A 27,982-nucleotide genomic window follows, 5' to 3' on the forward strand; every position below is an offset into this window, starting at 1 on the left:
ACGCGTCCCCTCAGGGAGGTCCTCTCGGGCCATCGCTCCCCTCACGGCGTCCCCACAGCCCGCGACCCCCCCCGGGCCGTTCCCGCCACCGCTCTCGGCCCCGCCCCTCCTGCACCACCCTCCCTTCTCCCTCTCCTATTGGTCTTTCCCCTTGTCCATCGCCGCGTGCCGGGCCACCCCATTGGCCCGCGCCCGCCCCCACGCCGCTTATCCCCGCCCTCCAGGCCCGTCCCCTTCTCCTCCCCGCCCCCTGTCCATCACCCTCCCTCCGCCCTTTCCGATTCGCTCTGCTCCCTGTCCGTCACCCTCCCTCCGCGCCCTCCAATTGGCCCGCGCCGGCCGCGCTCCCCATGGCCCCGCCCCACCCGGCGCGCGCGCGCCCCCCGCCGGCGGCGGCCCCGCCCCCGCCGCAGTCCCGGCGCCGCCGCTCCGGCCCCCGCTCCGGCCCCGCTCCGGCCCCGCCGCGGCCGCTCCGGCCCCGCTCCGGCCCTTCCCGGGCCCCGCCGGCCGGGCCGGGCCGGGCCGCCCCCCGCGAGGCACCGCCGGCAGCGCCCCGGTAGGAGCCGTGCCCACGCCGCGCGCGGGGGGAACCGCGCCGAGCCGGCCGAGCCGAGCCGGGCCGGGCCGGGGCGGTGCTGGGGCGGGAGGAGCCGGTGCGAGGTGTGGGGGGGAGGGGGTGAGGCGGAGGGGGGGCGGTGGGACGTGGTGACCCGGCCCCCCCCGTGTCCCCTCCCTCCCGCCCTGCCCATTGTGTGCAGACAAAATGGCGGCGGTGAGTGAGGGGAGGGTGGGGGGGGGAGGCGGCCGGGCCCCCTCACGGACCCCCCTCAGCAGCTCCCCGAGGAACGGGGGGGGATCGAGCTGCCGCCCAGGGGAACGCGGGTGTCTCACGGGGCTCCCCCGGACTCGGCTCGTTTCTGGCCGGCGCCGCTTTGTTCGCGCCGCGTTTGCAAATGGCGGCAGCGCCCGGCGGCCCCCGCGCCCCCTCCTCACCCTCCGCGCCCCCTCCTCACCCCCGGGCCCCGCGCCCCCTGCTCGTTTCCGCCCCGCGGCCCTGCAAGGGAGTGGGGACGGGGATGGGGGGTCTGAGAGGGGCCGGGCCGATCTTTTCCCGACCCCCTGAGGCGCTCCTGGGTGGGATGTTCGGGGGGGAATCATGGAGGAGGTGGGATCGTTCCCGTGGAGGGGCTCAAAGCCCCTCTCCCCTCCCCATCGCGCCTCATCCCAGACTGGGAATTGCAGTGGGATCCTCTCTTTTGGGGGGGATTTTAGCCCTTTTCCCCGCTCAGGACTAGGATTCTCCTCTGCTCAGCTTTTCGCGGCCCCTGTCCCTGCTCCCTCACGGTTCCCGCTGCTCCAGCCCCGTTATCCGTGGCTGCTCCGTTTCTGGAGGGTTTAGAGGAGCAGAAATCCAGCACCCCCTTCTTCCCTCCGCGGGGACCGAGGGCTTTGTGCCCCCCTGGCTCCGGGATTCCCTGTGGGATCCGCGCTCCCGGGGTTCCTGCACTGCTCCCCGCCAGGGCCGTGGTGTTCTGGCTCCTCATCCATCCCGAGCAGGTGCCAAAACTCAGATAAAAACATCCAATTCTTTCTTAGAACGCGGCCTTGAGCCTTAGCGTGGCTTCGCCTGTGACACGCTTTCCCACGTTCAGGGCAGAAATTTCAGCCTTTTACGTCCTTCGGTTGTTTTTCCCTCTGTCCTCCCAAAAACGCCTTCGGGAGAGTCACTCCTTCCCTTGGGAGCGCGGGAAGTTTGGTGAATTCCTGCTGGGGGTGGAGTGGAGGAGGGAGTGAGGCCGAAACCAGGTGATATTCCAGAGTTTGTCCCGTTTCCAAGGGCAGGGATTGTTTCTGTCAGGATTGGGCTCCTGGTTTAACGGAGTCTGTGGTTCTTCTCCTCAAGACACGGGTCTGGTGGTGCTGCAGCATCAGCTCCCAGATTTCTCCCTCCAAAAATCCCGGAAGAGGGATAATGGGGACAAAGCTCTCTGGCTGTTGGGATTCTGACTGTAGAAACAGCTGGGTGGGATTTCAACCCTTTCCTTGTCCAGCCTGAAGGGAACTGAGGGAATTCTGAGGAAAATAGCGGGGCCTGCAGGGCCCAGCCCAGAGCAGCAGGCACCAGGAGATGCCATGTGGCTCCTTGGGAATGATTCTCCCTGCTCAGCCGGCGCCGGTCGGGGCTTAATTACAATTAAATCCAGATTTATGGCACTGTTAAGTCATCCTGTGAATGAACTGGCAGGATTGGAATCGGAGGGGTTTCCTCAGATGGAATTGTGTGTCCGTGCAGCAGCTGGAGAGAATGAGTTTTCCTGCTTTTTATCCTAGAAATGTGAGCCCCAGCTCTGGGTGAGCTCGGAACAAATTGGAACAAAAACGAATTGGAACAAAAGGCTCCTCTGCCCCAGCTGGGGGCGGTTCCCACAAAAAGGCAGGAATTTGGTGTCACTTGGGCTGAATCTGTTGAATTCCAGGACTTTTGGGCGCTGGGTTCCCCCCTGGATTTCCCAGGGCAGCTGCTGCAGCGTGGAGAGGGGAGTTCTGTCTCCTTTGGAGACAGGAGCTTTGGAAAAATCCCATTTCATGGGAAAACCTCTTGGGAATAAACAAGGATTAGATGCTCTGTGGTCCCCCACTGTCAGTCTGCAGGTCTGGGGGTTATAAATCCTGGGGAGCAGAAAGCTGGGCTTTGGCTAACGAGCTGGGATCTGTCTAATTGCTGTTCTGCTCCCAGCTCCAGCGTGTGCCCCCCAGGCCCTGGCTGCCCCGGCTCACCCGCTCTCTGTCGCTTTCAGATCCCGGAACGCCGCGGTGCCGCCACGCTCTGCCCGCCAGAAAAATCCAAATAAGCACCTCCGAAACCTTCAGGCAGGCAGCAGCACACAAAAATGGTAAGGGACGGGTGGATTCCGGGGTGTGGGGTGAATATCTGTGTGCTGGGGCTCCCTAAACGTTCCCAAACAAACGTTCCCAAACGTTCCCGTCCTCGCAGCGCCCGATGCGGATCTTTGTAAACGACGACCGGCACGTGATGGCCAAGCACTCGGCCGTGTACCCCACGCAGGAGGAGCTGGAGGCCGTGCAGAACATGGTGTCCCACACGGAGCGGGCGCTCAAAGCCGTCTCCGACTGGATCGACGAGCAGGAGAAAGTCAGCGGGGAGCAGCCGGAGACGGAGTCCATGGAGACGGCGGCCGAGGAGGAGAGCAAGGAAGGAGGGTGAGGAGTGAGGCTGCTGCTGTGACCCTCCTGCTTTAGAGCCCTAAAATTCCCTTAGCTCCCTAAAAACCCTGCTCGTGCTGGTGGAAAAGTTGTCATCCCTGATGGGGAGCTGAGGGGAGTTAACCAGGGCAGGGTTGAGGCGAGTGCTCCGGGTCCATCCTCACGGATCCACCCCTCCGGGTGGGTGGGGCGTCACTGGGCAGGGAATTCCACCATCGTCACCCTCTGCCGTGTTTTTCCAGGGATCAGAAAGCCACGGAGCAGCTGACGAGGACCCTGCGGGGGGTGATGCGCGTGGGGCTGGTGGCCAAAGGCCTCCTGCTGAAGGGGGACCTGGACCTGGAGCTGGTCCTGCTGTGCAAAGACAAACCCACGGCCAAGCTCCTGGAGAAAGTCGCCGATAATCTGGGAGTGCAGCTGGCGGTGAGCAGAGCCCACTATGAAATTCCCTTGGGGATGGTTCTGGTTCCCCTGTTCTGGCTTGGAAAAGGCATTTCCAGAGGCACTTTGGGATGGCTAAATGAACTTGTCCTTGTTGATTGTGGAATGGTTTGGGTGGGAAGGGATCTTGGAGCTCATCCTCTTCATGGGCAGGGACACCTTCCACAGGCCCCAAGCCCTGTCCAGCCTGGCCTTGGGCATTTCCGGGGCAGTCACAGTTTCTCTGGGAATTCTATCCCAGCCCCTTCCTGCCCTCACAGGCAGGAATTCCTTCCCAAAATCCATCTAAATCCCCCTTTTCTGGGGTGAAGCCCTTCTCTCTTGTCCTGTCCCTCCATCCCTTGTGCCAAGTCCCTCTCCAGCTCTCCTGGAGCCCCTTTAGGCACTGGAAGGGGCTCCACGGTCTCCCCAGAGCATTCCCAGGGCTCTGGGATTATGGAATCACGGGCTGGGTTGGGTTGGAAGGGACTTTGGAACCCATCTTACTCCAACCCACCTCCACCCCAACGCTGCAGGCGATCACAGAGGACAAGTACGAGATCATCCAGTCCGTGGGCGACGCCGCCATCATCATCAAGAACACCAAGGAGCCCCCGCTGAGCCTGACCATCCACCTGACGTCGCCCGTGGTCAGGGAGGAGCTGGAGAAGCAGCTGGCCGGAGGTACGGCCGGCCGGCGCCCGGCATCCCGCGCCTAACGCCCGGGAAGGTGCTCTTCAGCTTCAGCCGGAGCCCTGGCAGCTCTTCCTGGCCAAATCCTAACCAAATTCCTTCACTGTGCCAACCTCGCTGAGAGATCCCGGGTGTGCTTTATCCGGACCGAGCTTCCGAAGCTGAGGAGCACCTTTCACACGGGATTTTGCTCTATTTTGGGTTTTTTTTTTGTTTTTTTTTTTTTTTTTTAAGTATTATTATTTTATCCTTTCTTTTGGTTCCACTTGGGCCTTTAGTTCACTAATTCATCATCTCGTTGTATTACTCGTGGTTTGTCCCCCGGCCATGTCAGTGCAGTGACATGAAAATAGAAACCAGATTTGTTTAAGAAACCCAAAAAAAAAAAAAAAAAAAAGAAAAAAAGAAACCCCTCTTGAAGGCTTCTTGTCCGAGGAGTTGCATGTCCATGAACCGGGATGTTCCGGGATGTTCCCCCGGTGTGTGTTGCAGCAGAACACCGGGTGCTCGGGGCTCCTCCCGTGGCTCTTGCAGCACCTCAGCTTCAGAATTCCGGAAAGCGATGCAGAGTTTTGGATAAAGTTAGCTTCTCCAAATTCCCTTTGGAATCAGAATTCCAGCAGCTGCTGGTTGTCCGCTCCAATTCCGATGGGCTCCGTAGGGCCGGCGCTTCCCCCGCTCCGCACTAGCCTTATCTAAAACCCTGATCTCGAGCAATTTTGGGCGACTTCAGGCCCTTCCTCAGTTTTGCTGCAGCACAAACCGGGACCTCTTTGTGCTCTTGATTGTTGATCTCTGGTGTTGATCTCTGACCTCGTCTCCGAGCCTTCTAGTTTGTCGATTTTAGGGACGCTGGACCTTTGACCAACAGGACGTTCTCTGTCGCGGGCCGGGGCCGGGGCAGCCATCCTTCCGGGCGGAGGGTTCCCTGGATCCTCTCCGAGCCTCGCCCTTCCCTCCTCCCCACCCCTGTGCTCCAGCTGTGGAGCCGGGGTTTCACCCCCTCAAATTTCCCCATCGCCGGCCTCGCCGCCGCCTCTCCGTCCATCCAGGATTTATTTCTGTGCCCTCCACCGAGCCTCATGCCCGGTCTCCTCCTCCTCTTCCTCCTCCTCCTTCTCCCAGCGCACATTCCAGTCCATCCCTCCCTGGGAGTCGAGCTTCCCCAGCGTCCAGGCGAGGCCGCGCGGCGGCAGCGCCGCAGCCCCTTCCCTCCCGCTCCCAGCATCCCGGCAGGATTTTTTGGGAGCCTCAGCTGCCCGTTAGGATGCTGCCTCATCCCCCTCGGCCCGACAGAAGCCCCTTGGTCAAACCGTGCCTTGTCTTCTTATTCCATCCACGACTAGAAACGCTCTCAGTCACCGACTCCCCGGACGTTCTGGACAGGCAGAAATGCCTTGCTGCCTTGGCGTCTCTGCGCCACGCCAAGTGGTTCCAGGTTTGCATTTTGTTCTTATATTTATCTTTAAGTAGAAGCGTTGGTAAACTCTTTTAAGGGGCTGAGTGTTTTTTTTTTGGAGTTGGAGTTTCAAGTGGCCGCTGGCCGCTCGGAGGTGCCGGACTGTGGGCGCTGGAGTGACTTAGGAGCCTTTGTACGGAGCAGCCGCGGAGCTGCCGCTTTGTGTGAGGAGTAACGTCCCCTTGGCCAAGACCTTGGTTAAGACCTTGGCCAACCCCTTGGCCAACACCTTAGCTAAGACCTCGGCCAACCCCTCGGCCAACCCCTCGGCTAAGCCCTTAGCTAAGACCTTGGCCAACTCCTTGGCCGACTCCTTGGCCGAGGCCTTGGCCAACCCCTTGGCTAGGAGCTTGGCCAAGACTTTGGCCGAGCCTCGGCCGGCGCGGCTCCGAGCTCCGGGCCCGGGCTCCGGCTTTCCCCTCGGCAAAGCAGCACCTGGAGGGAGCGTCGGCGTCGCGGGCGGGCGCTCGGTGAACCCCTGTCTGGTTTGGTTCCGCTTCCAGGCCAGGGCCAACGGGCTGAAGTCGTGCGTCATCGTCATCCGGGTGCTGCGGGACCTGTGCACGCGCGTTCCCACCTGGGCCCCGCTCAGAGGATGGGTAATTCCCCTTTTCCCCTTCCGGGGGGGTTGGCAGCTTTCTCCCGGCACAGCTCTGCTGTTTCCCGAGGTTCCAGGCACGTCCCCTTTCCCAGGTTGGGGATTTGTGTGGCTGAACGGCCTCTCTGCACTCGGAGACACAAATCAAATGTCTGTGGGGCACGTGGGTTTATCAATTGTCAGCTGATCACGGGCTCTCCTGTTATCAGATTGGTAATGAATTACCAGCTCGCCTCGGTGCTGAATTGCTTTGTCAATGATCAGCTCGGGTTGTTACTGAATTGCTTTATCACTTATCAACTCACCTTACTGTCGAGTTGTTTTATTGATGATTAAATCACATTATTATCAAAACATTTCCTCAGCTACCAGATCACGTCATTGTCAGTGGTATCAGCTGTCAAGTCTTGTTGCTATCAAATTATTTCATCCGTTATCAAACCACATCATTATCATGATCAAATTGTTTTATAAATAATTTTAAAAATTATCAAGTCGTTATCATCAAATATTGAGTATCAAATGGTGTTATTTTAAAATAGTTTTATTAATTTTCAAGTCTTGTTATCAAATAATTTTACCAATTATCAAACCACTTTATCAGTTACCAAACCATGCTGTCCTCAAATACCATCATCAGTTTCCTTTATCAATTAACAAACAGTTTTATCAGTTATCAAACAACTTTATCTTATCAAATCACATCTTGTTTTATTAATTACCAAGTCATGTTGTTATCAAACTGTTTTATCCATTCACGACTTCCACAGCCTGGCTCCTCTCCTCCTTTGGGCACCAGAAGCTGCTCCCAGATGAGTCCCTTCCCTGGATCCCTTTCCAGGGATCCCATTTCCCAGCGTGTTCCCTGGGGTCCCTCCCCCAGGATCCCTTTTGGAGTCCCGTTCCAGGGGGGTCCCTTTGCCAGGATCTCTTTTTTGGGCCCCCTTCTCCCAGATCCCTTTCCCAGGGTCCCTCTCTGGGATCCCTTCCCCAGGCCCCCTTTCCAGGGGTCCATTTCTTGGGATCCCTTTTACAGGGGTCCATTTCCTGCGATCCCTTTTCCAGCTCCTTCTATGGGATCCCTTTCCCAGGGGTCCATTTCCTGGGATCCCTTTCCAGGGTCCTTCTCTGGTCTGGGATCCCTTTCCAGGGTCCTTCTCTGGGATCCCTTTTCCAGCTCCTTCTATGGGATCCCTTTCCCGGGGGTCCATTTCCTGGGATCCCTTTCCCAGCTCCCTCTCCGGGCTCCCTCTCCCCTCTCCCTGCCCTCACTTCCCTCCTTCCCTTGCAGCCTCTGGAGCTGCTGTGTGAGAAATCCATCGGGACGGCGAACCGGCCGATGGGCGCGGGCGAGGCGCTGCGCCGGGTGCTGGAGTGCCTGGCCTCGGGCATCGTCATGCCAGGTGAGCTCTGGGCAGGTGAGCTCTGGGCAGGTGAGATCTGACCAGGTGAGCTCCGGCTGGGTGAGCTCCAGCCAGGTGAGCTCTGGCCAGGTGAGCTCTGGCCAGGTGAGCTCTGGCCAGGTGAGCTCCATCTGCAGCCTTCCCGTGGCAGCGGAGCCGGGAGGAGCGCGGGGGGTGCCGGTGGTCGGGAGCCCCTCCATCCCCACGGGCACGAGGAGATTCCCGGCCCTGCCGTGCTCTGGAGCCACCTCAGCCCCGTAGAGAGAGGCGCCAGCAGCGGGAGTTTGGCTCCCGGGAGCGCCGTTCCCGCGGCCCATCCCACAGAAATCCCGGCGAGCCGCGCCTTGGGAGCTGCCCCAGGGAATTTAGGGTAGAGACCCAGGATAATTCTCTGCATATCTTCCTTGTTTCCTGCCTTCAGATGGTTCTGGTATTTATGACCCTTGTGAAAAAGAAGCCACTGATGCTATTGGGCATCTAGACAGACAACAAAGGGAAGATATCACACAGAGTGCTCAGGTATAGTGTGACCTCCATCCGGCCCTTCCCAATCCCCGGCTCGCTCCGCTCCCGGCTCCCTCGGCCACCGTAGATCAGACCCGCGGTCAGTCGGCACCGTGGCCCTGCCGTGGTCACTCGGTGCCACGGTCACTCCACCGAGCCACCCGCGTGGGCCCCGTAGTTCGGCCCCCCAGAGCAAAGATTCAGGTGTTGAGTAGCGAATTGTCCCGACGCCCCTTTTTGGGTGAAAGTCCCCAAAAGACTCAAAGTGGAGAGCCCCGCTGAGGACGGCTCGGTGCAGGGGGGCTGTGGGGGGCTGTGAGCAGGGGGGTCTCCGGCAGCTCCCGCTGACCCCCGCTCCCGTCCCCAGCACGCGCTGCGGCTCGCCGCCTTCGGCCAGCTCCACAAGGTCCTGGGCATGGATCCCCTGCCCTCCAAAATGCCCAAGAAACCAAAGAACGAGAACCCGGTCGATTATACCGGTACGTACCGAGAGGGAAGAGCCCCGCGTCCCATCCCGAGGATTTGGGTGGAAAACGGGGGATTTAGGGAGTGCTTGTGCTGGTTCCTGCAGTTCAGATCCCACCCAGCACCACGTACGCCGTGACCCCCATGAAGAGGCCCATGGAGGAGGACGGGGAGGAGAAATCCCCCAGCAAAAAGAAAAAGAAGATTCAGAAAAAAGGTATTGAGTTACCCAGAGGTAGGTACGGCCTAGGGGGAGACGGGGTGGAAATTGGGGGTACAGCTGGTGCTCAGTGCAGGACTGGGGGGGGTACAGGGTGTGGGGATGGATAAAATAACTTAAAAGTGGGAGATTTGTGCTGGGCAGAATTGAAACCAAGGAGGAAAAGGTCAGGACTTGTCTGGGAGGTGGAAAAGACTGATGGGAACTCATCTGAAATGGGAAAAGACCAGTCAGAACTGGTGTGGAATTGGAAAAGATCAGTGGGGACTGGTCTGGAATTGGGAAAGGTCAATGGGAACTGGTCTAGAATGAGAAAAGACCAGTGGGACCTGGTCTAAAAAGAGAAAAGACCAGTTGGAACTAGTCTGAGATCAGAAAATACTGGCCAGGACTGGTCTAAAATGGAAAAAGAGTGCTCAGAACTGATTGGCAATTGGAAAATACTGGTGGGAACTGGTCTAGAATGGGAACAGGCCCATGGAAACTGGTGTGGAATTAGGACATGCCCAGCAGGACTGGCCTGAAATGAAAAAACACCAATTAGAACTGGCCCCAAAGTGAAAAATACTGGCCTGGAATCAGTTTTGCTTCTTCTTCGGAGCCACCAAACACCCACAAAGTGTTGGTGCTGGTTTTTCCCCCGCGCAGAGGAGAAGCTGGAGCCCCCTCAGGCCATGAACGCGCTGATGAAGCTGAACCAGCTCAAGCCGGGGCTCCAGTACAAACTGGTGTCCCAGACCGGCCCCGTGCACGCCCCCATCTTCACCATGTCCGTGGAGATCGACGGCAGCACCTTCGAGGCCTCGGGGCCCTCCAAGAAAACGGCCAAGCTGCACGTGGCTGTGAAGGTGGGAGTGGGAGTGGGAGTGGGATGGGAATGGGAGTGGGGGTGGGAATGGGAATGGGAGTGGGGGTGGGAATGGGAGTGGGAGTGGGATGGGAATGGGAATGAGTGTTGGAATGGGAATAAGAATAGGAATGGGAGTGGGATGGGAGTGGGAGTGGAAATGGGAATAGGAATGGGATGGGAATGGGAGTGGGAGTGGGATGGGAATGGGAGTGGGATGGGAATGGAATGGGAATGGGAATGAGTGTGGGAATGGGAATGGAATGGGAATGGGAATGAGTGTGGGAATGGGAATGGGAGTGGGATGGGAATGGGAGTGGGATGGGAATGGGAGTGGGAGTGGGGGTGGGAATGAGAATGAGAATGGGAGTGGGAACAGGATTGGGAGTGGGAATGGGAATGGGAATGGGAATGGGAGTGGAAATGGGAATGGGAGTGAGAATGAGAGTGGAAATGGGAATGAGAAAGGGAGTGGGAATGAGTGTGGGAATAAGAGTGGGATGGGAATGGCAATGGCAATGGTAGTGGGAGTGGGAATGAGAATAGGAGTGGGAATAGGAATGGAAATGAGTGTGGGAATGGGAATGGGAATGAGTGTGGGAATGGGAATGGGAATGAGAATGAGAGTGGGAATGGGAAAACCGCCAGAATCTCCAGGATGGGGCGGGAGCAGCACCAGGAGCTGCCATCCTCAAGTGTCCCCTGGAGTGCCTCAAGTGTTAGGGAATGCAGAGCACCACAGAGAGTCAATAGCAGGCCTGGAGCAGCTTCCTGGAGTGTTTTCCAGGTGGGTGGTGCTGGAGCAGGGCTCCTGACCTCCCTGCTGCCCTCCAGGTGCTGCAGGACATGGGTTTGCCCACCGGAGTGGAGGGCAAGGACTCCGGCAAGGGCGACGAGTCGGCGGAGGAGACGGAGACCAAGCCGGTGGTTGTGGCTCCTCCGCCCGTGGTGGAAACGGTGTCGACGCCCACGGCAGCCTCGCCCCCCTCGGATCAGACCCCTGAGGTGGGTGGGGGACACGGGTGGGACACGTGGCACCGTGCCAGCCGTGCCCGTGTTGGTTTTGGGTCGCTCCTGGCGAAAGCAGGAGGCGGAAGTGGCTCCTTGGGTGTCCTTCCCAAAGAGGTTGGGGAGCAGCTCCAGTGTGTGCTGGGGACCTTTTGGGGCTCATCCAGCCTTTCTCCACCCACAGAACGTGAAGCAGCAGGGACCAATCCTGACAAAGCACGGGAAGAACCCGGTGATGGAGCTGAACGAGAAGCGGCGCGGGCTCAAGTACGAGCTGATCTCAGAGACGGGCGGGAGCCATGACAAGCGCTTTGTCATGGAGGTGAGGGCACACAGGGCCTCCTGCCCTTCCCTGCCCCTCCAACCCAGGGCTCCTCGGGGGGGAGAAGAGCTTGGAAAGCCACCTCATCCCCTGACCAGGAGTTTAAATCATCAAATCCAAGAGGTTTGGTTTGGGAGAAACCTTTGAAAGCTCATTAATGGGCAGGGACAGCCTGTGACACTTCCAGCTCTGGGGTTCCCTGTAGGTCTCCCATCTTTTCCTGCCCTTTCCCACCTCAATGTGTGGTTCCATCCCTTTCCAAGGTGGAGGTGGACGGGCAGAAGTTCCAGGGTGCTGGCTCAAACAAGAAGGTGGCCAAAGCCTACGCGGCGCTGGCCGCGCTGGAGAAGCTGTTCCCAGATGCTCCCGTTGCCATCGAGCAGAACAAGAAGAAAAGAGCCCCAGTTCCAGCCAGGGGCGGCCCCAAATTCCCAGTCAAAGTGAGTGAAATCCCCAGTCCCACAGCTCTGGGTGGGAACTGCTCTGGAGTGGGAAAAGACCAATGGGAACCAGGCCAAGATCAGAAAATACAGATCAGGACTGGTCTAAAGCAGGAAAAGACCGATGGGAACTGGTCTGGAATTGGAAAAGACCAATGGGAACTGGTCTGGAATGGAAAAATCCTGGGGTGGAACTCACCAGCCGTTGGCTCTGGGGTTTGATCCTTTCCTGGGAGCAGAGCAAACAGCCTGGAAGCCCCAAACCCATCAGAAACCCTCTGGATTTGGAGGTGCCTGAACTTGGGGTCCCCCTTGGTGGCTCTCCGTCTGGGGAAGCTGCGTCCTGGGGCTCTGTTTTGGGAGGTTTTTGGGAAATCCCTCAGCCCAGCTCCAAGTGACACCTCTGTCCCCTCTCCTTGTCCCCACAGCAGCACAACCCAGGGTTCGGCATGGGGGGTGGCCCCATGCACAACGAGGCCCCCCCACCCCCCAACATGCGGGGCCGCGGCCGGGGCGGCAACATCCGGGGCCGTGGGAGAGGCCGGGGCGGCTTCGGGGGCAACCACGGCGGCTACATGAACACAGGTGAGGGCCAGCAGCACACCTGGGGGGGCTCTGACCCCCCTGCCACCCCTGGGCATCGGCCTTCCCCCCTGGCGTCACATCCATGGCACCTGGAGGTTCCAGAACTTTCCATAAGGGAATGAGCCCCCCCCCTGCTCCTGTGGTGTGGTGGTTGTGGGTCCTGGGTGTTCCAGAGCCCCCCAATCCCTGTGAGGGAACAAATCCCCCTCTGGTGTTGTGTCCTGGACATTCCAGAGCCCCCAAATCCCTGTGAGGGAACAAATCCCCCTCTGGTGTTGTGTCCTGGGTGTTCCAGAGCCCCCAATCTCTGTGAGGGAACAATTCCCCCTCTGGCCAGAGCCCCCAAATCCCTGTGAAGGAACAAATCCCCCTCTGATGTTGTGTCCTGGACATTCCAGAGCCCCCAAATCTCTGTGAGGGAACAATTCCCCCTCTGGCATTGTGTCCATGTCAGTTGGATTTCCTAGAGCCCTCCATGGGGGATGGCCCCCCAAATTTGGGATATTTCTCCCTTGGAATCTCTGTTTATTCCAACATTTCCTTCCTCCCCAGGCGCTGGGTACGGCAGCTACGGCTACGGAGGGAATTCTGCCACTGCTGGCTACAGTAAGTTCCTTTTTCCACCCAAAATCCCAACAGGTGCCGTCGTGCTGGGCACTAAAATTTCCCAGGAAAATGGCTCCAGGGAGGGGAAGCTTTTATTGATGGAAATCAGTCCTTGGTTTTTAAGCAAACCAAAGCATTTTAATCAATTTCGCCTTAGCTTACAGCAAGGTTTTTTTTCCCTACAAAATCCAAACCTTTTCATAAATCCAGAGATTGGGTCAGACCCCTCTGGGCCTTGGGGAGACTTTTCCACATGGATCTGGTCCAGCCCAGCCTTTTAAAGATGTGGAATTCCCTGATTTGCTGGGATGCTTGGATTTGCCTGTGTGCTGAAGCAAATCCTTTGGACCACAGCGGGCTCTGGGAATTGTTGCTGTGCTCCCCATCCCATCCAGGAAATATCCAGGCACTGGGGAATGTCTTGGATGCTTTGGGAAATCCGTGGAGTCCTTGGTTGCCATGGAGATGGGCTCTTGGAGCAAAGTGCTTCCTCAGAGTGCTGGAATCACCTGGAGAATGAAATATCCCCAAAATCAGGAGTTGAGGAGAATTTTGGAATTGGTTGGAGTCTCGCAATCCACCAAACTCGGAGCCTTTTGGTCCTTTATTCCTTGTGCTCTGGAAAGTTCTCTTTGCTGGATTTGGTGGTTCCCATCTTTGAGTTAATTCCTTAATTTAACCAAAAAAGAAGGAAAAGGAAGCTCCAGGTTTAAACTGAGTCCAAGGGGTTCAGTGGATCCTTAAAATATTTGTAATAATTATCCTGTTTTTTTTTGAAAACAAACAAACAAACAGACATTGTTGGAGGTGCTGACTCTTTATCCAGGGCACAGATCCCATCCTGGATGATCCAGAAATGATCCTTAGGATCCCTCCCAGGTGGAAAAACTGCCCTTCCCAAGCCACCAGGCGCTGCTGGATATTTCTGTCCCTGAGCTCTGATTTGGGGAAAATCAGCATGAAAACTTGGGATGTTGGGACAAAGTGGAAAATCCAGGACTCTTGAGGTGGGAGAGCTCCACTTCCAGCTCTGGATCCAAACCCCAGGATTTTCCCACTGGGATGGCCCAGGGGGACTCTGGTCCAGCACAGACAGCTTTGGCTCCAGCTCTGAAGATGAATTTATTCCAGAGCCTCGTTTCTGCAGAGTGAGTCTGGGATTTTCTGTGGAAGAGGAATAAAAACTCCACAAGGAAAGGGGGATGTGGAAGAGAATCCACAGAACGAGCCCAGAGTGAGCGGATCCCGGAATTTGAAGCTTCCAGAAGCTCTTGGCAGCACGGCCACGGATTTGGGACAGAGCTGGGATTCACCTGGGGTCACTCTGGGTGTCCACACAGAGCTGGGGAAGTGAAGCACCTGGAACTTCACTCCTTGGATCCTTTTTAACCAAATTCTGCCCCTTTTGGTTGCTGGCAGATCCCTCCTGATCCCTCCTGAAAAAAAGGCTTTTTTTTCCTCAAAAATCAGTTTGGTTTTGGATGCTCCCAGTTCTCCGTGGAGTGGCAGGAGAGGAAGTGCTCAGAGTTTGGCTGTGGGACCCTGCAGAGAGGGAATCAAACCCAGATGAGCTCCGGATCCCAGATGGAATTGTCCAGATCCCAGGAAGACAAACGATGCAGTGGTGTGGATTCCTCACTCCTGGAGCAGGATTCTCATTCCAGAGCATGGGATGGTGTTTGGACTTTGTAGGGCTGAGGGAGGCCCGGGATGGATCCAGATGGGAGATCCTGCTGGAATCACAGGATGGATCAATCCAGATGGGAGATCTGCTGGAATCACAGAGATGGGCCCAGATGGGAGATCTGCTGGAATCACAGGGATGGATCCAGATGGATCCTGCTGGAATCACAGGATGGATCCTGCTGGAATCACAGGGATGGATCCTGCTGGAATCACAGGATGGATCCTGGTGGAATCACAGGGATGGATCCTGCTGGAACCACAGGGGATGGATCCTGCTGGAATCACAGGGATGGATCCAGATGGGAGATCCTGCTGGAATCACAGGATGTATTCTGCTGGAATCATGGGAATGGATCAATCCAGATGGGAGATCCTGCTGGAATCACAGGGATGGATCCTGCTGGAATCACAGGGATGGATCCTGCTGGGATCACAGGATGGATCCTGCTGGAATCACAGGGATGGATCCTGCTGGAATCACAGGGATGGATCCTGCTGGAATCACAGGATGGATCCTGCTGGAATCACAGGGATGGATCCTGCTGGAATCACAGGGATAGATCCGGATGGGAGATCCTGCTGGAATCACAGGATGTATTCTGCTGGAATCATGGGAATGGATCAATCCAGATGGGAGATCCTGCTGGGATCACAGGATGGATCCTGCTGGAATCACAGGGATGGATCCTGCTGGGATCACAGGGATGGATCCAGATGGATCCTGCTGGGATCACAGGGATGGATCCAGATGGGAGCTCTTCTGGAATCACAGGATGGATCCTGCTGGGATCACAGGGATGGATCCTGCTGGGATCACAGGGATGGATCCTGCTGGAATCACAGGATGGATCCTTCTGGAATCACAGGGATGGATCCTGCTGGGATCACAGGGATGGGCCCGGATGGGGGGGTCTGGATGGGGATGGCATCCCAGGGACAGACCCACACTGGGGGTTCAGCTGCATGACGGGGGGGTCCCACTGGGGTCCTGGCGCGCCGAGGGGTCCCCATCAGCTCCAGCCCCCCCTCAGCCTTGCAGAAGGGCCGAGCCCCCAGGAACGCTGACCCTGCTCTCTCCGTCCAGGCCAGTTCTACAGCAACGGCGGCCACTCCAACTCGGGGGGCGGCGGCGGCTCCTCGGGCTATGGCTCCTACTACCAGGGCGGGGACGGCTACACGGCCCCCGCGCCACCCAAGCACGGCGGCAAGAAGCAGCAGCACGGCGGCGGCCAGAAGGCCTCGTACGGCTCGGGCTACGCCAGCCACCAGGGCCAGCAGCCCTACGGGCAGGGCCAGTACGGCGGCTATGGCCCCGGGCAGGGCAAGCAGAAGGGCTACGGCCACGGCCAGGGCGGCTACTCCTACTCCAACTCCTACAACTCGCCCGGAGGTGGCTCCGACTACAACTACGAGAGCAAATACAGTGAGTGGGGAGGGGGAGCTGTGGCTGGGAGAGGTTTGGGGTTAAGGGTTGAGGTTGGGTTTGATCCCAGAGTTGTTTCAGGAGCAGCTGGAGGGGACCCTGGTGACCCCTCTGGGCTGGGGCTGGCAGGAAGGAGCTCCAGGGGGTTCTTCCTGCCCCTCTCAGGAGCAGGAGCTGTGGAAAAGGGGAGGTTTGGGTTAAAAGAGGGATTTGGGGCTGGAGCTGTGAGTAAGAGGAGGTTTGGGTTAAAAGAGGGGTTTGGGGCTGGAGCTGTGAGTAAGAGGAGGTTTGGGTTAAAAGAGGGGTTTGGGGCTGGAGCTGTGAGTAAGAGGAGGTTTGGGTTAAAAGGGATTTGGGGCTGGAGCTGTGGAAAAGGGGAGGTTTGGGTTAAAAGAGGGATTTGGGGCTGGAGCTGTGAGTAAGAGGAGGTTTGGGTTAAAAGAGGGGTTTGGGGCTGGAGCTGGGATGAGTCTGACAGGGAGAGGGGACAGAGGGGGCGGGTGCCCAGCCTTGGGCACATTCCTAGGGGATAATCCAAGGCTCAGAATGCTTTGGCAGGGTTGGATACAGATCCCTCCTTACCCAAATCCTGGAATTCCAGGGTCTGGAGGAGGGGGGGGCTTGGCTTGGTTGAACTGAGCACCCCGAGGGTGTTGGGGGTCCCCACCCACATCCTCACCCCCACTTTTTCCCCGTTCCCAGGTTACAGCGGCAACAGCGGCCGCGGCGGCGGCGGCAACAACTACTCCGGGGGGGGCTCCTACAACTCGGGCTCCCACGGGGGCTACGGGGGCTCCGGGGGTGGGGGCTCCTCGTACCAAGGTAAGGCAGGTCAGTATTGACACCCCCGCGCCGCCGCCGCCTCCGGGGCCCTGCTCCAGCTCCAGCTCCGCCCTAATTCCTCCCTGTTCCTCCTCCTCCTCCCGCACAGGTGGATACTCCTCCCAGTCCAACTACAACTCCCCGGGTTCCCAGAACTACAGCGGCCCCCCCAGCTCCTACCAGGCGTCCCAGGGTGGATACGGCAGGAACGAGCACAGCATGAGTTACCAGTACAGATAAACGCCCGCCTGGCGCCGCGCCGCCCCCGGGACCCGCCGGGTTTTATCCCCTTTCCCCCCGCCCCGTTGCTCTGTGTGACCCATCACCCCTGGGCCTCTATTTAATGGGTCGTAGTTGCCACGACGACTTGGTCTAAATAGGATTATTATTATTATTTTTTGGTTTTTTTTGGTTTTTATTTTTGTTTTTGTTTTTTGGGTTTTTTTGGGGGAAGTCGATCCAATTCTGGAGCCTTTTCCCAGGCCCCGGCTGGGGGACGGGCCCTCGTTGTTCTGCTTTTGTGAAGTGCGTTAAAAAGGAGCTTTTTTCGGTATTTTCTGGCTTTGGTGGTTTCAGTTTTTTTGGGGAAGGGGTCGGGGTTGGGGAGGGGAGGTGTGGAGGAGGTGAATAAACCCCAAATTTGGGATGGTTCGGGCTCCCAGTGCGTTGTTCTGCACCTCCAAACAAAACTGGGAGGATTCGCATAAAAAACCAAACCCAAATTCCAAGAATTTGTCCCTTAAACCTCTCAAGTTCAGAGCACTGGGGTTGAACTGGGGCCAAACTGGGGTTTAAGTGAGGCTGAACTGGGCCTGTACTGGGAGCACTCTGGGCTGGAACTGGGGCTGACCTGGGCTGGAACTGGGGCTGACCTGGGCTGGAACCGGGGCCGTGTGGCTCCTCTGGATGAACTTTGTACCGGTGGTTCCGGATCGTTCCGTGCCAGAGCCGGACCCGGGGAAACACCGGAAACAGTTCCTGGAATGGGGCACGGCCTGGCAAACACCAGGATTGGCACCTGGAATGGGGCACGGCCTGGCAAACACCGGGAATGGCACCTGGAATGGGGCACGGCCCCTCAAACACCGGGAATGGCACCTGGAATGGGGCACGGCCCCTCAAACACCGGGAATGGCACCTGGAGTGGGGCACGGCCTGGCAAACACCGGGAATGGCACCTGGAATGGGGCACGGCCTGGCAAACACCGGGAATGGCACCTGGAGTGGGGCACGGCCTGGCAAACACCGGGAATGGCACCTGGAGTGGGGCACGGCCTGGCAAACACCGGGAATGGCACCTGGAGTGGGGCACGGCCCCTCAAACACCGGGAATGACACCTGGAATGGGGCACGGCCCCTCAAACACCGGAATGGCACCTGGAATGGGGCACGGCCCCTCAAACACCGGGAATGGCACCTGGAATGGGGCACGGCCCCTCAAACACCGGGAATGGCACCTGGAATGGGGCACGGCCCCTCAAACACCGGGAATGGCACCTGGAGTGGGGCACGGCCTGGCAAACACCGGGAATGGCACCTGGAGTGGGGCACGGCCTGGCAAACACCGGGAATGGCACCTGGAATGGGGCACGGCCCCTCAAACACCGGGAATGGCACCTGGAGTGGGGCACGGCCTGGCAAACACCGGGAATGGCACCTGGAGTGGGGCACGGCCTGGCAAACACCGGGAATGCTGCCCAGAGCCAGGCACATTCCAGTGCCAGGGCCCCTTCCCGACCCGGATCCGTCGGGATGGCGGCACCAGCGCAGACGAGGCTCCAGCCCTTTTATTAGAAACTCTGGATATAAGTTAACGCGGCACGGTGGATCCCAGATCCCGGCAGATCCCGGCCCTGATCCATCCTCGATGACCAAAAGCAGCTCAGTGATTGGATGGAGCAGCTGCTCCAGGCTCGGAGGGACGGGAACGTCCTGGGGGGACCCCGAGGCTCAGTGGCTGCTCCGGAACCAGACCAGGCACAGAGGGACACCGGGAGATCCCAGGGACACCGGGAGATCCCAGGGACACCGAGAGATCCCAGGGACATCAGTGGATCCCAGTGACATGGAGAGATCCCAGGGACACCAGTGGATCCCAGTAACACCAGTGGATCCCAGTTACAACCAGCAGTTCCCAGTCACACTCAGTGGATCCCAGTGACACTCGTGGATCCCAGTGACACTCAGTGGATCCCAGTGACACCAGTGGATCCCAGTTACAGTCAGTGGATCCCAGTGACACTCAGTGGATCCCAGTGACACCAGTGGATCCCAGTTACAGTCAGTGGATCCCAGTCACACTCAGTGGATCCCAGTGACACCAGTGGATCCCAGTGACACTCAGTGGATCCCAGTCACACTCAGTGGATCCCAGTGACACTCAGTGGATCCCAGCCACACCAGCACAGCCAGCACGCCGCCAGCCCCAGCGCGTCCCCGCCCTAGGGACACTTGCCGGACGCGTTGCGGAAGTGCGGCCAGAGGCGGAGCAGCTCGCGGGGCCCGTAGTGGTGCACCATGACCAGGCGCGAGAAGCGGCAGCGGTCGTAGTCCAGCCGGTACATGGTGAAGGTCCCGGGCGGCGGCTCGGTCACCGCCACGCCCAGCGCGTGCAGGCAGATGCCCACGAAGGCGTCCTCCATGTTGATGGCGGGCAGGGTCTGCGCCACGCCGAAGACGCGCCGCGCCAGGTCCCCCGAGAGCACGTAGGCCGGTCCCCCGCAGTAGGGCGGGTAGGTGTCGTTGGGGTACACCTCCCGCGGCACGAACCACTTGTAGGCCCGGTTCCGCAGCGGCCCGGTCCGCCGGTACACGTAGCCCGTCAGGAAGTCGCTCCTGGGCGGCCGCAGCAAACCCGCCAGGTACTCCAGGTTGAGGAAGACGTCGTGGTCGGCCTTCATCACGTAGCTGGCGTTGGGGCAGAAGCGGCTCACCCACTCCAAGCCCATCAGGGTCTTGAGCGTCAGGTTGTTGTAGGTGTCCAGGAAGTCCTGCTGCAGCAGGTCGCCGTGCAGCTCGTCCTCCTCCCGCAGCACGGGGCGCAGCTCGGCCTCGAAGACGGGGTGCACGCCCAGCAGGAAGAGCCGCAGCACCGCCAGCCCCGGCACGGCGCCCTCGTCGCCCCAGGTGCGGCGCACGGCGTCCCGCGCCGCCAGGTCGGCCGGGGCCGTCACCACCAGCAGCACCAGGAACGGCGCCCGCTCCCGGCACTTGTCGGGGTGGTTCAGCAGGAAGCGGTAGGGGTACGGGTACGGCGGCTGCAGCGGGTGCCGCGGGGGCCGCGGGGGCTCCGAGGCGTTGGCCGGGCGCGGAGCGGGGCTGGGGGGGACGGTGATGCGGGGAGGGGGCGGCGAGCGGCGGGCGTGCAGGGCCAGCAGGGTCAGAGCGGCGGCCAGCGGCAGCAGGAGCAGGCGGCAGCTCGGAGGGAGCTTCATGGTCGGGCTGGGGGGTGGGAGAGAGAGAGAGAGAGGGGCTTGGGGTGGGCAGCACGAGCTGCAACCCCGGGATCCTGCTGGCACCGGGATCCTGCTGGCACCGGGATCCTGCTGGCACCGGGATCCTGCTGGGCATCCCAGTCCCGCTGGGCATCCCAATGCTGTGGGTACCCCAATCCTGCTGGCACCGGGATCCTGCTGGGCATCCCAGTGCTGTGGGTACCCCAGTCCCTCTGGGCATCCCAATCCCGCTGTGCCCAAATCCTGGCACTCCAATCCTGCTGGCACTGGGATCCCACCCAGATCCCATTCCCTGAGCACCCCAATCCCACCCAGATCCCCTTTGCCTCTCCCCATTCCCGTATCCCCCCGTGCCCCCTCCCCATCCCCAGCTGCCCCCGTGCCCCCTCCCCATTCCTGTATCCCCCGTGCCCGCTCCCCATTCCTGTATCCCCCCCGTGCCCCCTCCCCATTCCCGTATCCCCCCGTGCCCCCTCCCCATTCCTGTATCCCCCCCGTGCTCCCTCCCCATTCCCAGCTCCCCCCGTGCCCCCTCCCCATTCCTGTATCCCCCCGTGCCCCCTCCCCATTCCCGGCTCCCCCCGTGCCCCCTCCCCATTCCTGTATCCCCCCGTGCCCCCTCCCCATTCCTGTATCCCCCGTGTCCCCTCCCCATTCCCGGCTCTCCCCATGCCCCCTCCCCATTCCCGGTTTCCCCCTCCCCCCCCCATTCCGGGTCCTGATAAGGCTCCGGACCTGATAAGGGCGGGAGGCGCCACCCGGGGCCCGCCAGTTCCACCAGTCAGACCAGTTTGGGGTCTGGGGGGAGCCCTGGGGGTCCTGGGGCTGAGTCCAGCTCTGCCCAGTTCATCCCAGTTCCCCCCAGTTTGACCTGGTGCCGCCTTCAGCCCTTCCCAGTTCCCTCAGCCCTTCCCAGCCCCTCCCAGTGACTCCCAGTGTGTCCCAGTTAACCCCAGGCGCTGCTCCCATCCCTTCCCAGCCCCTCCCAGTTAACCCGGTGCTGCTCCCAGTCCCTCCCAGTCCCCCAGCACTGGGCGGGGTGTGAGAGTCCCTCACTGTCCCCTGGCTGCGCGCCAGGCGGGCTGGGACAGACGGACAAAGGGACAAAGGGACAAAGGGACAAAGGCCACCCCCGGCTTCCCGAAATGAGGAGCAGCATCACCGGGAAACCCCAGTGCTCCCAGTTGACCCCAGTGCTCCCAGTTAACCCCGGCGCTGCTCCCAGCCCTTCCCAGTATGTCCCAGTGGCTCCCAGTGGCTCCCAGTTAACCCCAGGCACTGCTCCCAACCCTTCTCAGTATGTCCCAGTGCCTCCCAGTGGCTCCCAGTGACTCCCAGTTAACCCCAGGCGCTGCTCCCAGCCCTTCCCAGTGTGTCCCAGTGTGTCCCAGTGCCTCCCAGCGACTCCCAGTTAACCCCAGGCACTGCTCCCAGCTCTTCCCAGTGGCTCCCAGTGTGTCCCAGTGGCTCCCAGTTAACCCCGGCGCTGCTCCCAACCCTTCCCAGTATGTCCCAGTGTCTCCCAGTGACTCCCAGTGTGTCCCAGTGGCTCCCAGTTAACCCCGGCGCTGCTCCCAGCCCTTCCCAGTGTGTCCCAGTGTCTCCCAGTAACTCCCAGTGTGTCCCAGTTAGCTCCAGGCACAGCTCCCAGTGCTCCCAGTAACTCCCAGTTGTGTCCCAGTCACTCACAGTGACTCCCAGTGCTCCCAGTTCGCTCCAGGCACAGCTCCCAGTAACTCCCAGTCACTCCCAGTTAGCTCCAGGCACAGCTCCCAGTGCTCCCAGTGACTCCCAGTTGTGTCCCAGTGACTCCCAGTGCTCCCAGTCACTCCCAGTTAGCTCCAGGCACAGCTCCCAGTGACTCCCAGTGCTCCCAGTGACTCCCAGTTAGCTCCAGGCACAGCTCCCAGTAACTCCCAGTTGTGTCCCAGTCACTCACAGTGCTCCCAGTCACTCCCAGTTTGCTCCAGGCACAGCTCCCAGTGCTCCCAGTCACTCCCAGTTAGCTCCAGGCACAGCTCCCAGTGACTCCCAGTGCTCCCAGTGACTCCCAGTTAGCTCCAGGCACAGCTCCCAGTAACTCCCAGTTGTGTCCCAGTCACTCACAGTGCTCCCAGTAACTCCCAGTGCTCCCAGTACCGCGCCCGCGGTGCCTCTGTGGCCGCCGTGCCCGGCAGGGGCAGAAATGTGCGGGCACGGGTGACGCAGGTGCCACACCTGGCCCGGGCCACGCCCCCCGGGCCACACCCAGCCCTCCTCAAACTTCCTCCTGCGGCCACCCAGGTGCCACCGAGCAGTGTCACCGAGCAGGTGTCACCGGGGCCACGCAGGTGCCACCTCAAACAGGTGACGTGGACCCCAGGTGACACCGTGGACCCAGCCCCATTTAGGAACCCCCAGCCCCATTTAGGAACCCCCCAGCCCCATTTAGGAACCCCCCAGCCCTATTTAGGAACTCCCAGCCCCATTTAGGAACCCCCCAGCCCCATTTAGGAACCCCCAGCCCCATTTAGGAACTCCCCAGCCCCATTTAGGAACCCCCCAGCCCCATTTAGGAACTCCCCAGCCCCATTTAGGAACCCCCAGCCCCATTTAGGAACTCCCCAGCCCCATTTAGGAACCCCCCAGCCCCATTTAAGAACCCCCAGCCCCATTTAGGAACCCCCAGCCCCATTTAGGAACCCCCCAGCCCCATTTAGGAACTCCCCAGCCCCATTTAGGAACCCCCAGCCCCATTTAGGAACCCCCAGCCCCATTTAGGAACCCCCCAGCCCCATTTAGGAACTCCCAGCCCCATTTAGGAACCCCCCAGCCCCATTTAGGAACCCCCAGCCCCATTTAGGAACCCCCCCAGCCATTTCCTTTCCAAACTCTTTTATTTTCCACCCCTTAAAAACCCCAAAATAGTAAAAAAAAATCCCAAATAAAAGTATAAAAATATATACAAGGGTGGGGAAGGGTGGGGGGGAAGGGTGGGGCCTGGGAACTGGGGGGGTTCCTAAATGGGGCTGGGGGGTTCCCAGGGGGGTTCCCAGGAATCCAGGGGGTTCTCCAGGGCTCTGGGGGGGGGGTCCCCAGGAATCCCAGGGGGGTTCCCAGGGGGGTTCCCCAGGGATCTGGGGGGTTCCCCAGGGGTCTGGGGGGTTCCCCAGGGATCCAGGGAGAGTTCCCAGGGGGTTCCCCAGGAGTCTGGGGGGTTCCCCAGGGGTCTGGGGGGTTCCCCAGAGGTCTGGGGGGTTCCCAGGGGGGTTCCCCAGGGATCTGGGGGGTTCCCCAGGGGTCTGGGGGGTTCCCCAGGGATCCAGGGAGAGTTCCCAGGGGGTTCCCCAGGAGTCTGGGGGGTTCCCCAGGGGTCTGGGGGGTTCCCCAGAGGTCTGGGGGTTCCCAGGGGTCTGGGGGGTTCCCAGGGGTCTGGGGGCTCCCCTCAGCCCAGGGTGATCCCCACAGCCTCCAGGGCCTCCCGAGCCCAGGCCGGGGGTCCCCCCCGCCCCCCGTACATGGTGTCCATGAACTCCCGCACGAACTCGGGGAAGCGCTGCCGCAGGATGCTGTCCCTGATGGAGCCCATCAGCTTCATCTGGGGGGGGAGCCCGGGGGTCAGAGGGGTGGGGAGACCCCCGAGCCCCCCGCCCAGGGCCCCCCCAAAGCCCCCTGCCCACCTGGTAGGCGATGTTGTGCAGGGTGAGCAGGTGCAGCGCGGCCGTGTTGGAGCGCAGCAGCGCGTGCAGGTACGCCCGGGAGTACCTGGGCAGGTGAGGGGGGGAACGGGGAGTTTGGGGGGTCAGCCCCACCTGGGGGATCCCCCAGAGCCTCCCCAGAGCCCCCCCGCCCACCTCTGGCACGTGGGGCAGCCGCAGTCGGCGTCGATGGGCCGGAAGTCTTTGGCGAATCGGTGACTCCTCAGCTGCAGGGACCCCCAGGGCACCAGGGCGGAACCGAAACGCTGCGGGGGGACCGGGCCGGGTCACGGGGGTCCCCCAAACCTTGGGGAGGGGTCCCCAAACCCCCCCCGGGCCCCCCTTACCGCCGTGCGGGTGGGGAAGACGCAGTCGAACATGTCACAGCCCAGCGCGACGCAGACCACCAGGTCGGTGGCGTACCTGGGGGGGGGGGAGCGAATTGGGGGTGACTCCGGGGGTCTCCCCCAGCCCGGCCGGCTCTGGGGGGGCTCCGAGGGGACCCCCGGACTCACCCCACGCCCATGAGGTAGCGGGGCTTGTCCCGGGGCAGGTGCTCGGTGCTCAGCTTCACCGCGCGCCAGAACCGCGCCTTGGCCTCGCCGCCGCTCAGGCCCCCGATGGCGAAACCGGGCACGTCCCGCTGGGTCATGGCTGGCACAGGAGACCCCCAGAGCACCCCTGAGCCACCCCGGGACCCCCAGAGCACCCCTGAGCCACCCCCGGGACCCCCAGATCACCCCTGGGACCCCCAGAGCACCCCTGAGCCTCCCCCGAGACCCCCAGAGCACCCCTGAGCCTCCCCCCAGGACCCCCAAATCACCCCTGAGCCTCCCCCGAGACCCCCAGATCACCCCTGAGCCACCCCCGGGACCCCCAGAGCACCCCTGAGCCTCCCCCCAGGACCCCCACAGCCCCTCCGAAGTGGGGATAAGGATGAGGAAGAAAGCCCAGGGATGAAGGTGAGGATGGCGAGGAGGGCCCAGAGATAAGGGTGAGGATGATGAGGGCAAGGAAGGCCCAGGGAAGAGTGTGAGGATGATGATGAGAGTGAAGAGGGACCGGATACGAGGGTGAGAATGAGGAGAATGGCGAGGAAGAGCCGGGGATGAAGGTGAGGATGATGAGGAAGGCCCGGGGATGAGGATGAGGAGGGTGATGAAGGCCCACCTCGGATGCAGCGCAGGCGCAGCTCGGGCTCCAGCCCCCCCTGCACGATGGCGAAGAGCAGCTGCTGCCCGGGGCGGGCGTGGGCGGCCACGCAGCGATCCAGCCAGCGCACCGACCTGGGGGGGGTCTCAGGGGGGTCTGGGGGGTCTCAGGGGGTCCTGGAGGGTCTCAGGAGGGTCACAGGGGGTCTCAGGGGGGTCTCAGGGGGTCTCAGGGGGGTCTCAGGAGGGTCACAGGGGGGTCTCAGGGGGTCCTGGAGGGTCTCAGGAGGGTCACAGGGGGTCTCAGGGGGTCTGGGGGTCTCAGGAGGGTCCCAGGGGGGTCTCAGGAGGGGTTCTTGGAGGGTCAGAGGAGTCCCAGGAGGGTCAAAGGGGTCTCAGGAGGGTCCCAGGACTGTGAAGGGGGTCCTAGGGTGTCTCAGGAGGGTCAGGGGGGTTGCAGGAGGGTTCCTTGGAGGGTCAAGGGGGTCCTAGGGGGTCTCAGGAGGGTCAAGGGGGTATCGGGGGGGGTCCCAGGACTGTCAGGGGGGTCCTAGGACTGTCAGAGGGGTCTCAGGGGGATCGGGGGGGGGTCCCAGAAGGGGTCCTTGGAGGGTCAAGGGGGTATCAGGAGGATCCAGGGGACTCAGGGGGTCCCAGGATTGTCAAGGGTGTCCCAGGAGGGTCAGGGGGGTCTCAGGGGGTCCCAGGAGAGTGAAGGAGGTCCTAGGGGGTCTCAGGAGGGTCAGGGGGATTTCAGGGGGGATCACGAGGGTGTTGGGGGGGGTCCCAGGGGGTCTCACAGGGGGTCCCAGCAGGGTCAGGGGGTCCCTGGAGGGTGCAGAGGGTTCCAGGAGGGTCCCGGGGGTCCCAGGGGGGTCCCGGGGGTCTCACGGGGGGTCCCCACCTGAGCATGGCCTCCTCGACGCGCGGCCCCGTCGTGGTGCTGCTCACGACATCGTCCAGCTGCATCACGATATCGGCCCCTGGGGGGGAAAGGGGGGGTCCCACCTGTCCTTCCCAACCCCCCGGGATTTGGGGGTCCAAGCCTGGAATCTGGGGTCTCATCCCTGGAATTTGGGGGTCCCAGACCCGGGATTTGGGGTCCCACCCCCAGGATTTGGGGGTCCCACCCCCCGGGATTTGGGGTCCCATCCCTGGAATTTGGGGGTCTCGTCCGGGGGATTTTGGGGTCCCACCCCTGGAATTCGGGGGTCCCAGCCCCGGGATTTGGGGGTCCCACCCCTGGAATTTTGGGGTCCCAGACCCTGGAATTTTGGGGTCCCAGACCCGGGATTTGGGGGTTCCACCCCTGGAATTTTGGGGTCCCACCCCCGGGATTTGGGGGTCCCACCCCCGGGATTCGGGGGTCCCAGCCCCGGATTTGGGGTCCCCCGCTGACCCAGGGCGTTCTGGATCTCCATGGATTTCTCGGGGCTCAGCAGGATCTCCTCCCCGCCGTGGGGGGGCTGGAACCGAACCCCCTCCTCCGACACCTCCGACAGCGCCAGCAGCGAAACCATCTGGAACCCGCCGCTGTCCTGGGGGGACCCCGAAACGGGCGCTGAGGGGAAGGGACCCCCAAAACCACCCCAAAACACCCCAAACCAGCCCGGGATTGGGGACAGGGGCTGCCAGGACCTCCCGAATTTGGGGTCCCGGAGGGGTCCCCGTCCCCCCCTCACCGTCAGCAGGTTGTGCGGCCAGTCCATGAAGCCGTGCAGGCCCCCGGAGCGCCGGACCAGCTCCGAGCCCTGCGGGGAAGGGAGAGAGCGGAGCTGGGAAGGCGGCGGGAGCGCGGGAACCGAGCGGGACCCCTGGGAACCCCCCCCGGGAACCCCCCCGGGAACCCCCCCGGGAACGGCGGGGGGAGCGGCGGCAGCTCCGATCTCCACCGGGATTTGGGAACTGAGGGAGCTCGGGGTAGGGGCGGCACGGGGTGAACGGCGGAGCCCCGCGGAGCCCCCCGGTGCCGCTCACCGGCCGCGTGCCCAGGTGGAAGGTGTTGCCGAGGCAGATGCGGCAGCCGAGCGCCGCCAGCTGCGCGGCCGTCAGGCCCTTGGCGGTGCCGCGGGTGCCCACGGGCATGAACACGGGGCAGGGCACGGTGCCGTGCGGCAGCCGCAGCTCCCCGGCCCGGGCGCGGCTCCGCCCGCACTCGGCCACGATCCGCAGCACCGGCACCGGCCCCGCCGCGGGCGCCGCCATCTTCGCCGCACGTGACCGGAAGAGGCGTGGCGTCAGCACAGGAAGTGACCGTTACCGCGGCAACGCGGGGCCATGTTGGGCCTTGCGGGGATGGGGAAGGGCCCAGTCCGGGGATGCCCAAAGCCCCCCAGGGATTGCCCAAATTCAGCAGAGACCCCTCCCAACCCCGACAGGGCAGGGAGCGGAGCCAATTCCTGCTGGTTCTGGTCTCTGAGGGGTCCTCAGGCCGTTCCCTGGGGGGTTCCAGCACCGGGGTTTCGCTTCGGCACTGTCGTTCCCCGTGAGGGAACACACGGCGCTCGACGGTCACGGGAGGGCCGCCGAACACCGGAACGCCAACGGGCGAGGAGGACTCGCTGACTGAAGGCCGGCTGATTCACTGCGAGAGGGTTTTCTGTTCCCTAGGATTCCTCTCTAGGTTGCATTGGCCAGCCCGCTCGGAGTGGCGGGCGCGCTGCCTAACGGAAGAGACGGCGGGGAGGCAGAGCAGAGCGGGCTCCCGGCGCTGCTCCGGGGCTGCGCTCCCCGGGGAAGCTCTGTCCGCCAATTCAATGGCGGAACCGGTGAGGGGCGGAACCGCGTCCCCGCCGCCTCAGCTGACACAGCAGCGCCACCTCCCATTGGCTGTGAGCGATGAGCGACGGCCGACAGACCAATAGAGAACGGGCTTGTCTTCCCGGTGCCGCCCTTTCGGATGATTGGCAGCTGTCTGCTCCCATCGGCTCTGCGCACTCCAGTGACGGGCAGCCCAGCCGACCAATGGCGACG

General features: G+C 61.3%; 4 protein-coding genes across 15 annotated transcripts; 1 reads left to right on the forward strand and 3 right to left on the reverse strand.

The window, feature by feature from the left end:
* The first annotated feature begins 404 nt into the window (after positions 1 to 404).
* On the forward strand, positions 405 to 17,120 carry ILF3 (interleukin enhancer binding factor 3). Of its 6 annotated transcripts, none has more exons than XM_050983910.1 (20): positions 405 to 556; positions 2,799 to 2,894; positions 2,996 to 3,222; positions 3,468 to 3,648; positions 4,182 to 4,329; positions 5,685 to 5,776; positions 6,301 to 6,396; positions 7,687 to 7,798; positions 8,220 to 8,317; positions 8,670 to 8,781; positions 8,874 to 9,002; positions 9,636 to 9,835; positions 10,669 to 10,839; positions 11,027 to 11,164; positions 11,428 to 11,604; positions 12,033 to 12,189; positions 12,742 to 12,795; positions 15,566 to 15,904; positions 16,607 to 16,735; positions 16,836 to 17,120. In XM_050983910.1, exons 2-20 carry the CDS (start codon positions 2,892 to 2,894, stop codon positions 16,964 to 16,966), a joined length of 2,694 nt encoding a protein of 897 aa, XP_050839867.1. In that variant the 5' UTR covers positions 405 to 556; positions 2,799 to 2,891; the 3' UTR covers positions 16,967 to 17,120. The 6 variants fall into 6 exon arrangements, with proteins under 6 accessions (XP_050839867.1, XP_050839869.1, XP_050839868.1 ...); XM_050983912.1 differs by having other exon boundaries at positions 16,607 to 16,726; XM_050983911.1 differs by having other exon boundaries at positions 12,036 to 12,189.
* LOC127060494 (tetra-peptide repeat homeobox protein 1-like) lies at positions 17,099 to 19,157 on the reverse strand. 4 transcript variants are annotated; one of them, XM_050984135.1, is made up of 3 exons: positions 18,384 to 19,157; positions 18,104 to 18,183; positions 17,099 to 17,904 (listed from the first exon to the last, which is right to left on the reverse strand). In XM_050984135.1, the coding sequence occupies exons 1-3, from the start codon at positions 18,437 to 18,439 to the stop codon at positions 17,099 to 17,101; spliced, it is 942 nt and encodes a 313-aa protein (XP_050840092.1). In that variant the 5' UTR covers positions 18,440 to 19,157. The 4 variants fall into 4 exon arrangements, 1 of the variants encoding a protein (XP_050840092.1); XR_007779662.1 differs by lacking the exon at positions 18,384 to 19,157 and adding an exon at positions 18,264 to 18,315 and having other exon boundaries at positions 17,273 to 17,944; XR_007779661.1 differs by lacking the exon at positions 18,384 to 19,157 and having other exon boundaries at positions 17,273 to 17,944; positions 18,104 to 18,288.
* On the reverse strand, positions 18,496 to 22,614 carry LOC127060481 (beta-1,3-galactosyltransferase 2-like). Of its 4 annotated transcripts, none has more exons than XM_050984050.1 (2): positions 22,288 to 22,614; positions 18,496 to 20,167 (listed from the first exon to the last, which is right to left on the reverse strand). In XM_050984050.1, exon 2 carries the CDS (start codon positions 20,158 to 20,160, stop codon positions 19,168 to 19,170), a length of 993 nt encoding a protein of 330 aa, XP_050840007.1. In that variant the 5' UTR covers positions 20,161 to 20,167; positions 22,288 to 22,614; the 3' UTR covers positions 18,496 to 19,167. The 4 variants fall into 4 exon arrangements, with proteins under 4 accessions (XP_050840007.1, XP_050840005.1, XP_050840006.1 ...); XM_050984048.1 differs by having other exon boundaries at positions 22,121 to 22,614; XM_050984049.1 differs by having other exon boundaries at positions 21,871 to 22,614.
* An 877-nt stretch (positions 22,615 to 23,491) lies between these two features.
* QTRT1 (queuine tRNA-ribosyltransferase catalytic subunit 1) lies at positions 23,492 to 27,298 on the reverse strand. The gene is made up of 10 exons (XM_050984090.1): positions 26,987 to 27,298; positions 26,692 to 26,760; positions 26,409 to 26,547; positions 25,914 to 25,992; positions 25,029 to 25,144; positions 24,374 to 24,512; positions 24,206 to 24,281; positions 24,015 to 24,124; positions 23,841 to 23,925; positions 23,492 to 23,758 (listed from the first exon to the last, which is right to left on the reverse strand). The coding sequence occupies exons 1-10, from the start codon at positions 27,212 to 27,214 to the stop codon at positions 23,606 to 23,608; spliced, it is 1,194 nt and encodes a 397-aa protein (XP_050840047.1). The 5' UTR covers positions 27,215 to 27,298; the 3' UTR covers positions 23,492 to 23,605.
* Positions 27,299 to 27,982: the final 684 nt, after the last annotated feature.

Source organism: Serinus canaria, chromosome 25, assembly GCF_022539315.1.
Source record: "Serinus canaria isolate serCan28SL12 chromosome 25, serCan2020, whole genome shotgun sequence".
Classification (NCBI taxonomy): Eukaryota; Metazoa; Chordata; class Aves; order Passeriformes; family Fringillidae; genus Serinus; species Serinus canaria.

Bases quoted from the DNA above. Each gene is read 5' to 3' on its own strand.
- ILF3 (XM_050983910.1), top strand. The intron at 6,397-7,686 runs GTAATTCCCCTT...CTTCCCTTGCAG, and splicing joins GGGCCCCGCTCAGAGGATGG to CCTCTGGAGCTGCTGTGTGA. The intron at 7,799-8,219 runs GTGAGCTCTGGG...TCCTGCCTTCAG, and splicing joins CTCGGGCATCGTCATGCCAG to ATGGTTCTGGTATTTATGAC.
- LOC127060494 (XM_050984135.1), bottom strand. From the start codon at position 18,439: ATGTGCCTGGCTCTGGGCAGCATTCCCGGTGTTTGCCAGGCCGTGCCC. The intron at 18,184-18,383 runs GTGCCATTCCCG...GCCCCATTCCAG, and splicing joins CAGGCCGTGCCCCACTCCAG to GTGCCATTCCCGGTGTTTGA. The intron at 17,905-18,103 runs GTGCCATTCCGG...GCCCCATTCCAG, and splicing joins GGGGCCGTGCCCCATTCCAG to GTGCCATTCCCGGTGTTTGC.
- LOC127060481 (XM_050984050.1), bottom strand. From the start codon at position 20,160: ATGAAGCTCCCTCCGAGCTGCCGCCTGCTCCTGCTGCCGCTGGCCGCC.
- QTRT1 (XM_050984090.1), bottom strand. From the start codon at position 27,214: ATGGCGGCGCCCGCGGCGGGGCCGGTGCCGGTGCTGCGGATCGTGGCC. The intron at 25,993-26,408 runs GTCAGCGGGGGA...TTTCCCCCCCAG, and splicing joins GGAGATCCAGAACGCCCTGG to GGGCCGATATCGTGATGCAG. The intron at 25,145-25,913 runs GTGGGGACCCCC...GACCCCCCCCAG, and splicing joins GTCGAGGAGGCCATGCTCAG to GTCGGTGCGCTGGCTGGATC.